The 10983-nt window shown below is 42.2% G+C and overlaps 2 protein-coding genes across 4 annotated transcripts in view; both read left to right on the top strand.

The window, feature by feature from the left end:
• The window catches only part of dus1l (dihydrouridine synthase 1-like (S. cerevisiae)), a 75786-nt gene that overhangs the window by 13032 nt on the left and 51771 nt on the right, over nucleotides 1-10983 (top strand). The window lies entirely within an intron of this gene.
• Nucleotides 4432-5967, top strand: LOC126405435 (serine protease FAM111A-like). The gene is made up of 2 exons (XM_050069163.1): nucleotides 4432-4520; nucleotides 4564-5967. Exons 1-2 carry the CDS (start codon nucleotides 4432-4434, stop codon nucleotides 5840-5842), a joined length of 1368 nt encoding a protein of 455 aa, XP_049925120.1. The 3' UTR covers nucleotides 5843-5967.

The following is a 10983-nucleotide window of genomic DNA, read 5'->3' on the forward strand; positions in this document are numbered from 1 at the left end:
AATACAGATAATCAGCACATAATTACAGGTGGAGATTTTCATTTAATCTACAGATAGTCCTATAAACAAGTAACCCAATCTAAATCTGCCAGTATAGTAGAAACAGGTGAGTGTAGGAGCAGCACCAATGACACACAGGACAGTTTATAATGATCTTTAATGCAGCGCTTTGATAAATAACTGCAGAGAGAGCAGACCGGTGAAACTACTGGGAGGGCCACTGTTCAGGCACTAGGCATGGAGCACCAGAGCAGAAAGCTGGTGTTTGCCGGTGTTCGGACTCATGTCTCCACCAGTTTTTATCAGACAGAAACCTCATTTACACTTTGCAATGTGTCCACTGCCACATAATGAGATTTATTAAATCACGTGATTTAGATAAAACATAAAAGTTTTAAATGAATCATTCACAGCAGAGATGGAGCACTAAGTGCCCCCTTCCTCATCCCAAATCATTATAACTGCTCTCACTCTGTCTGTTTCAATAGGGGTATTTTTGGGTGAATGGCGGTGGGAGCGGCCACAGTAAAGACATGAGAATACCCTGCAGGTCAAAGCGTCACTCTTTTGTTTTGAGGTGAACTTATTTCAGAGGATTACCCGGCGATATAATGTACAATCGGCGCGGTCAGCTGTTTGAGAGCAGTGCAGCTCATCAGATCAGATCTGTTCATATTACTCAGTCCTTCCAGAAAAATGCTGAGGTCTTTTTTTGATTGTTGCTGGCAAAAAAACTTGATTTTGTGGCACATTTTCTTAAAAAATGTGATGGAATATGCGGGATATTTATGCAATTTTATGCGATGAAATTGCGGGAACTTGAAAAAAATTGCAGGAACTTGCAAAAGAGGGAAAAAAGTGATTCCCCCAACACCCTGTTGTCACTAGGCTACTACCTTAATGTAGTCATTTCTAATTACTTCCTATGATAAGCAAGCATACTACATCACATAAAGTGCAGGGAATATTTAAGTTCTCATCTTGTTTTATTTCAGACCTTAATAAACACATGGCTCAAACTTACAAAACATTGCTGAGTCAAACAAGTTCTGTAGCTTTACAAAAGAATATGCTACAACTCCGCTGTGAGGGTCATAAGGACAGAGGGATGTCGTATGCTGTAAAGCCCTGTGAGGCAAATTGTGATTTGTGATATTAGGCTTTATAAATAAAATTGATTGATTGATTGAACTCATGTAAAAATGAATAAATAAAATAATATCCTGTCATGAAGGCTATGGAGAGAGATCCGTTTTTGCGCACCCGCTGTTTAAGCGCTTTTTGAAAGGAGTCAGGCGTCAGAGACCTGTCACGTGCCCTTTGGCACCACAGTGGGATTTACCCCTGGTGTTACGCGCTCTGGGAGAACCTCCCTTCTTTCTGTCACAAATCTCTCTCAGACTACTGTCATTAAAGACAGCGCTTCTCTTAGTGATGACTTCGTAAGAGAGTGAGTGATTTATGTGTGCTCAGTCTCCCCGTCTTGTCTCGTTATCAGAGATGACGGGAGCGCAGCTACTCTGAGACCGAATTCCTCATTCATGCCTAAAATCATAACCAGCTCTTTTAGGTCGAGAGTTATTCCACTGGAAGGTTTCTTCCCTCCTCCCCACAGGAGTGAGAGAGAAGAAACGTCACAGCGACTCTGCCCAGTGCGCGCTCTGTCTCATTACGTGACGCGCACAGCGAGCCTCCGACAGACACAACAGCTGTTTGTACATTACAGAGAGCATTCACAGGGAAAACCCCTCTTGCAACGAAAATTCGAGGATTATGAAATCATGCAAGCCCCGCATATTTCACGCATTTTATGCGGAAATCAGCGATTTATGTGGTGAAAGTGCGGCGTTTTTTAAAAAATGCGGCCCCGCATAAATATGCGGACTTTGGCTGATTTTGCGTTGAATTATGCGATCGCATAATCGCGTTTTTCTGGAGGGACTGATTACTGTAGCGCAGTGTGTGGTGACACACGCAGAAAATATGGATCACTGTGTGATCGGAGGTGTGACCAGCCTGGCAAATCGGATTGCCAGGCTGGTCACACCCCCCGCCACCCAGTGTTCTTTGTAGGAGAGAGTCCCAGGTGTGTGACAGCATGAAAGCCCCCTCATCCCGGTTGATGGTGTTCCTGGCCCGCCTCCTGATCTCGATAGCCTTCTTGATCCAACGTCTGAACTTGTTGCTTTCCGATCCGATTTGCCAGGCTGGTCACGCCTCCGGGATACTACCAGCTAATAAAGACATGTCATGACGCTCATCAGATGAAGCTTCTGAAGAAGACTGCAGTGACAGTCGAAACATGTCAAGGTAAACTACATCTCCNTTATCTGTTCAACATTCAAACATCAGTAACTTGTTGGTTTGTGGTTTACACACAGCACTTTAGCCCTCTGCCCTTAAATGGGTTTTTGGGCATTTCTTTATACTGATTGTAAATTGCCTGACACAAGCATCCAATCAGTGCACATTTCATGAATCCCTTGTAGGATTCATAAGGATAAAATGGCTGACAAGGGACAACTAAAACAATGATGGTCAAATCACAGCGGGGGAGGTTCTGCCTCACCACAGGTGGTTGGACAGAAGAACAATAAAACATGTGAGCATGTAAGCTTTTATTTCCCTCTTTGCACGTGAAGCCAAAGTAGAGCATGTGTGATCTAGGTTTATTAACTAGGTCTATTAAGGTGCTGGGTTAGTCAAAAGCATGTGTAGTTACATGCAAGACTGTGAAGCATGAGCAAATGTTCATTATCTTAATTTGGAAAAGCCAACTCCCCAATTACTTTACTACAAAGAGCTTACTACAGAAACACTAACTGGAAAACATCAAATCAATACATGTTTCAAAGACACTGACAAAAGGTCTTGCTCAGCTTGTACTGTTGTACTAATGCTGTGCCCAGTTGTTACGTTACCAGTCCATTAATGGTGGGAAGAGTTGCTTTGTTGTGCTTTACCATCGACGAACCCTAACTCACCACCAGATGGTGATCAATTGACAGCTCTGCTCCCTCTCTTCACCTGAGTGTCCAAGACATGAGGCCACAGATCTGATGATATGAGTGCAAAGTCAATCATCAGTCTTTGGCCAAGGCTGTTCTGCACAGAAGTGTTTGCACAGAAGTCCAATAACAAAACTCCACTCAGCTTCAGATCAGGCAGGCGTTCCTCCTAACCCCCCCCTCCAGGGTTCTCCCTTGTTGCCCACCTTTGTTGAAGTGCCCCAGCAGAACTACAGGGTCCACAGTCAGTATCCTTTCCAGGACACCAGCCAAAGACTTCCAGGAGGCTGGGCACTCTTAGCTGTAGTTTGGTGCATATGTACAAACAATAGTTAGAGAAATCCTCTCAGCAACTCACAGTTGCATTGAGGTGACCCTCTCATTCCCCGGGGAGAACCGACAGTAGTGCTTAGCCTGGGGCTCGCAAATATCCTCACAATCGCCTGGTGCCTTGCACCATGGCACTACGGAAACAGCAGGAATCAAGCTTATCTTTAGAGGTTTTTTTTTTTTTTTTTTCAGACGTAGTGCTGTGCATAGAGATGAGCCCAACTATATCTAGTCGGTACCGCTCCACCTCTGCACCAGATCTGGTTCCTTCCCCACCAGAGAGGTGATGATGTTTTAAAACCTTAGAGCCAGTCTCTGATGCCAGGGATCAACGCACAAAGTTTCCTGACTTTGCCCGCCGCCCAGCTCACAATGCACGCAACCCCACTGCCTATCCTTGAGTGGTGGGCCCACAACAGTAAATCTGACTCCTCTTCTCATTTTACAGATGGTTACACGCAGCAAAGTGAAAGTGAAGGAGGAGAACGATGGTGATCCCATGGTGAGTACACTGTGACACGCAGCATGACAAAAAGTCTGCATTTTATTACATCAGCAGTGACATGCAACCTCTTCTCACTCTGGTTTCCTGCAGGGTGAACATTTACATCGCCTCACTGTGAAACTCAGTCCCACTGACCACAAGGAATACACTGTTGACTGTGATCGACCTCACACAGTGCTGGAGGCGATAAAAACAATTGAAGACATAAAAGGTCCAGATGAAAACATTGTGATTCAGCTGGGTAAAGCAGATAAGAAATACACAGTTGCAACACATTTCCCTTGTTCTTGTGTTGAGGATGGTGAGTCTCTGATCATATCACGTGAGTCACAAATGGTTGAAAAGGCCGAAGAAAAAATGTTTATATATTCAAGAGACAAATATTCTGTCTTCTCCATTGAGACAGTGGGAGGGCTGTACACCAAACAAAAGAAGCTTTTTAGAAACAAAGCTTTGAAACAGTTCAAGTATCTGGTTGTCTATGGGGAGAAGGACAAAAGCTGATGGAGGGTACAGAAGTGTCTGTTTTCTTTAACTATGAAGATGGAGGGTACAGAAGTGTCTGTTTTCTTTAACTATGAAGATGCTATGCCGTACACAAATTACAGCTACTTCCAGCTGGCCGACTCTTACATCTGCTACAGTGAGGGTGAGCTAGATTACGCCGTACTTGNACGGTCGCTTCATTGATGACCTCGGTGTCTTTGAGCTGTCTGACAGTAACAGTAAGACTTCACAAATCACTAAGTGCACACAAAAGGTTGACAACCTAGATGGAAAAGAATTCAAGTTGTGTCTTCCACGGCAAAATAAAGCAAATAAAAAACAGCTAGAAAACTCTGGTGCATCAAATAATTCACCACAGAAGTGTGACACAAAGAGAGTCAGAGGTCTAGTACATCAGAGAGGAATCAGTGTCAAAACAGCAGTGGCAAAGGCAGACAGCAACAACACTGCAGAGATTTACGAAAAGCTGCGTCAGCAGTTTCCAGCTCTGAAAGAATGGATGGAGAAAAGATTCCCTGAAAAGTCTTATCAGACAGCACTGAACTTAAAGAAGGAAAACTTTGGAAAGATCCAACATTCATTCAGTGAAGTTCACAGAGTCAGGAAGCTGCTAAAACTGGGCGACTCAGTCTGCAAAGTGGTTGTTGAAGATGTTAGTGAGGGAACAGGCTTTGTGTTGTTTGACAACTTCATCTTGACAAACGCTCACCTGTTCAAAGGCTGTGTTGAAGGACAAAAGCTGATGGAGGGTACAGAAGTGTCTGTTTTCTTTAACTATGAAGATCCTATGCCGTACACAAATTACAGCTACTTCCAGCTGGCCGACTCTTACATCTGCTACAGTGAGGGTGAGCTAGATTACGCCGTACTTGAGCTCAAGCCTGAGGGACAGAAGTTCAACCAACCAGCACAAACAAAGCAAATAAAGGTGCCCCCAGGGCTCCTGAAGATATTTGGTCCGATGCCTCCGAATGGTGAAGCCTGTCTGATTGGTCACCCAGCAGGAGGACTGAAAAAAATGGATCCAACCTGTATCATTGAGAAAGAGAAGAGGGAGCAGGCTGTCAGTGATCACTTACATCCACACAAAGACAGTCTCTTCATTGTCCACTCAATCAGTCACCTTCTCAAAAAGCAAGGCATTGAAAACATAATGATGGGTGGAATTCGAGCTGAAAATGTAGCAACCTACAACACTTTCATGTATCACGGCTCTTCTGGCTCCCCAGTGTTTGATGCTCACGGCCGAGTGTTTGGTTTGCACACCGCAGGATACACATATGGGTTTCCAAACCATGAAGAGAGTGTGATAGAGTTCGCCCAACCTCTGCTCACTATATTTGAACACTTTGTGAGTAAGCTGAAGGAAACTGGAGATGAGAAGCTGTTGAAGAGAGTTGAGGAAGAAACAAAGGGAAACCCACACCTGAGTTCCATGGACACTTGCACCGATGTCCCAGCAGACAGTGATGAGCCAATGGAGACTGAATAGGTAGTAGAAGAGAATAGAAGAGAATATAAATAAAAGTGTGTAGTGACAGTTGCTGTCACTACACACTTTTATTTTTATATATATTGACCTTTTTATGATTACCAATTTGTGCCTCCTGTTCTGTTTCGGCGTTTTACTTTAACTGTATACTATAGTAAAGGTATACTATGCAGGACTGGTTGGTTTCTGTTTGTTACTGGTCACCAGCCAATACGAGGCATTTTGCCAGTTTTTCGGCAGGGTCCATGATTTTCGTAGCTTCCTCTGCTGATTGGCCCACAGAGCAGAGAGATGATGGGCCCACTGGTTTGTCTCTCATCTGAACACTGGCCAATCATGGCCCACCTTTTTAGGTCCATTTATCCCATCATCATAGAGTGACGTTTCGGGCCACAGGTGCCCTTCTTCAGACACAGTTTTCTTGGTTTGTTTAGTTTAATTCTTTTAGTCCAGCACCTTCTTCACTTTATGGATGTGTGCGGCTGCTCTTTTTACAATCATGGCCCACCCCCATCCTACTAGTCCCTGCCCCCCCCCAAATAACATCTTGCGTGAGAGAGGAGATAACAAGCGACGAAGAAAAGTGAGAAGGAAGCTACATGCACAAATGGAGCCGACTAATAAAAAGCACAAAGGTTTTAGGTTTGAAGCATCAAACAAATGGAATGATCTACAAAACTCCCTACAACTCCTCTTATCATGTAACAAATTAAATACCACAGTAATAGACATATAAAGATGAATGCAACATAATGTTTTTAAATGGGTCTCATGGTTTTATCTTGGGTATATATTATTTGTTTTATTGTATTTGTATTATTTTATGTACTTGTACTCAGGACTCACCTGATGACCAGCTGATTGTGGTGGGCTGGTCTGGGCCAAAGTTCAGGGCTGATTTTATATCTCAGTCCAGCCCTGCTGCATGGTATACCTTTAACACGGTAATTCTGACCATTTGCTGTGAAGTTGTTGGTGAAGGTTTGTTGAAGCTCCTTAATTGAGCTGCCATTATATTTCACTGTTAATTTCTGGTTTGGGTTTTGTTTTGACCTATGTCACTTGTTTTGCTCTCAGTGATCAAATCACGTCACAATTCACTGACTCCAATATTCATAGTAAATGACATATAAAATTAACCTGGAAATCCAGATGCCCCGCCCTTTGCAGTTTGAATTTGCACTGCATGGGAATCTGGCCCTAGCCTCGCGTCACCAGGCTCTTCACGTAAGGCGAAGAGCCTGGTTTCCATTCACTCTGAATTTTGTCTGGATTCTGGTTCCGGTCTAGAGAGCGGATCTGGAATTCACCAAAGTAAAAGTGTTCNGTGTGAAAACATTTTCTCTCAAAAAAATGTTTCTCTCAAAACATTTTTCTTCTCTCTCTCAAACCTAAGTCTTTGCTCTCGTGTCAGGATTTTGCTTTCGCTGCGAAAATAATGTCATGGGCGGGGCCACGTTCCTATTGGCCAGTCTCAATCGAATTGACAGCTGGGTGAGGATCGTCTTGTCTAAAATTTGGGACAGTCCCGAAATCCAAGCAGTTGTCCCAAATCCTGCCCTAATTGTCCCGAAAATGACACCAGAGCAGAGTCTGTAGTAGTTATTGCCTGATAAAACATTAAACACTGATCATGGTGGTTGAGTCGTCCTGCAGCTCCCGCCGGCTGCACATTGGCTGCAGCAGTTCCTACATGAATTATGGGTGTTGTAGTTTTTTAATTGTGTACAGCAGTGGCAATGAAGTAGATGAAGAGAGCGCAAGCTGCAGCCACGAGGACAGGAAAAGCGCAGGCAGCCACGAGAAGGAGTGATTTGCACGTTGCAGTGCAGCCTCTTGTTCTAACTGTTCAAAACTGTTCTACAAACTGACAGGCCTGAATGTACCAGGCGTCTTTTATTTTGTTAGCTTTTATTTTTTAATTGAGTTTAACACTAGGACCGCCAGGATTACAGCGCACTCAGAAGCACACAAAAAATGCATTTCTGAGTAATAAAAAGTTATGATAAAATAAAAAAATATTACAGACTATAGAATAGGACTGACAACCTCTCCAGTGTCTCATGTAAATTAATTAACACTATTTGTCGGCTTTTTATAATTTTGCTGCTGCGCCGTGTCTCCAGTTGAAAGTGGTGATTTGCTAAATACATTCTACAATAATAATTAGATTAACTTTTGGTCTATAATATTGTTGGCTATATCACGTATTTCAATAAAAAAAAATTAAGAATAAAAGAAATAAATACCAAAATAATTAGTGGAAACTTTTTTTTTTATTGATACTCCTCTCTGACATACTAACAACACACACACATACACACACACACACACACACACACACACACACACACAAACACTCGATTGAATGAATGAATGAACATTGGAAGCGGTTCAGCCGCAGTCCCGCCGGCTGGCGCGGTCACTGTTGAGATTGCATTCGTTTTTTATTATTAACAAAATGGTTTTTTATTGACCGTATGAATGGTTTTGTTTTCAAATAAATATTTGGAAATGAAAATGTATGCTTTGGTGTACTTTTACAGAGTTTTGCAATATGTACAGCCACCTGTTTGTATCAAAATGTATAATTTCGGTCGGAGGTATAAATGCTCAGAAGTGTAGTGTGTTTCATTTTTGTACCTTAAAGGCTTCAGAAAACATACAAGACACATCTTTAGTAAAAGTCATAGGAAGAGAAGCTTGTAGGTTTTATCTAAACAGAGTTATTTGCATTATAAAAACCGTCGTGGTGGCTCTAGGACAAGTGCACTTACATTGATCACTTCCATAAAATAAAACGAGAAATTGGAGAAGATTGAAAAAAATGTTTAAATTAGGGAGCTGATCACAGATGTGTTGTCTCTATGAGTTTTTACATCTATTGTTGCTTTTAATTTGCAACTATACTTTTAATGAAGCTGACATGTCATGACATAGGAATGATTTTGATAACCAACTTGCTCAGCTAGCTAACCATCGAGTTGTGTGTGTCATCATCTTACCCAAACATTGGAGTCTCCGCTCCCAAATAACGCAGTGCATCTATGCCGGTGAATCCACCATGGTGGATGAATGATTCAGTTGAATTCGACTCCCAAGACGATCCTCACCCAGCTGTCAAGTAGATTGAGACTGGTCAATAGGAACGTGGCCCCGCCCATGACATTATTTTCGCAGCGAAAATAACACGAGAGCAAAGACTTTTGGTTTTGAGAGATAGAAGAAAAATGAAACTTTTTTTTTGTTGAGAGAGAAAATGTTTTCACACTGATAGCAAAAAAATAATATTTGAGAGTAAAAAAAAGTTTTTTGAGAGAGTTTTTTTTTTCTCGGATTATGTTTTAAATCTCAAATTATTTTTTTTATATTCTATATTCTATGACAAAATACTTTTTCTCAAAACTTTTGTTAATCTCAAATATTTTTTTTTTTTTGCTATCAGTGTGATAGCACTGATATTAACTTTGTATTTATTAAATATTTATAAAACCATGTTTAAGTTTCAGATAATCTGTGTTCACTGATGACAAATGGTGAGGTCACAGTTACAGAGAGGTTCGCTGAAGACTTCAGGGCGGGAAAAGATCATTTACACAACAGTTCAGAGACCTCTGAGGAGGGTTGCAACTGTGTGAGATTTTCACAGTACAATAACTCTCTGAAAATATATGGTTTATGGTATCACAGAATTGATCTCATTATCAGTCAGAATAAAAACAGAGGAGTTATTGTTGGTTTATTAAAGTTTGTTTGAGTTTGTGCAAAAAGTCTCCTCACAGTAAAGAACTCATATAAAGGAGAGACTCATCGTCCAGTTGTTTTTCTTTCAATATCACAGATCAACAACTGTTCACTGTGTGATGACCGCCAACATTTATATCACGGTACTCCTCAAAATCATGTATCAATGCACCCTACCTCTGAGTCACCCTTATTTCTAATTTAAATGATTCAAGGTTCTGGTGTTCTTTTGATGAAGTACAAACTGAATGTAAGTCGCTCTGGCAGTACGTGACCAGAAGCTTCCCCACTTAATGTATGGATCCAGTCTGTGTCTGCGGGGAGAGAAGATCACCTGCTCTCAACTGAACTTCAGTCCATCTCCTTTGACTCTGCCGCCACCGCTGACCAGAACATCACAGGCATCTTCACACCTAACAGGTAGAGTCACCCAGAATTTAATTTTGGAAACAGGGGTGCCGCCAGGAATTTTGGGCCCCATGAAAAAATATCACATTGGGCCCCCCTGCGCAGCTGTTGTCACCACATCTCTAGGACCTAACTGATCCATTAAAAGCTTTACATAACGCTACCTTTGAAGGCTTACAACTGTCTTGCTTCTTGTAGTTCAATACTACCAGTACAATATTTACTGCTAGTGAGTTGTACATGCAACAGTCTGCATACAGTATGCAGTTCACTATTTGATGCAAGATTAAAAGCCGCCATAAAAAATGTCCTAAGGGTCATCTTTTACGGTCTAAATGTAATTTTAATTGTAAAATCCCAAGTTGGAAAATTCGCTTAACCATAAAGGAAATGTCCACTTTAGAATGAAAACACAGACAGTACTTACTGACCCTCATGCCAACAAGAAGTCCAGTGTAGTTTTTAATCCACTAAACTCGTTCGGGGTATCGGAGGATAACAGCTAGCCGGAATAACAGCTACACTTGAAGTGCATGGAACCCACATTTTGAAAATGTAATAAAACTCCGCTAATGCATTTCAAAAACGTCACAACGACTCGTCCGTCGTAATCCAAGTGCCCTGAACACACGGCATGCAAAACTGACTTGAAAAGACGTAATTTACTCCACTTTTATAGCATCATTTCTCACCGTGCTCAGTTAGCCTGCCCTGCAGGAGTGCTGTGTTTACATGGCAACTCGCGCGAGACTCGGGAACGTTCAAAGACGTTCTTGTTCTCGAGTCTCGTGAGTTGCAGGTCATTTCCTTTAATGAAAGACTTAAACAGCAGATTTTTCATACCAGCGCTAACTAGATGTTTAATGTGTGTTTAATGCCAGCGCGTCCCCACCGCCGCACCAGCCTGCCCAGGCGCACAGTGTGGACCGTGCGTCATCCAACCATGAGACCCCACAGTTTTCGTCTCCTCGTCCCCTCTTCTCCCCAAC

Source organism: Epinephelus moara, chromosome 18 (assembly GCF_006386435.1).
Source record: "Epinephelus moara isolate mb chromosome 18, YSFRI_EMoa_1.0, whole genome shotgun sequence".
NCBI lineage: Eukaryota > Metazoa > Chordata > Actinopteri > Perciformes > Serranidae > Epinephelus > Epinephelus moara.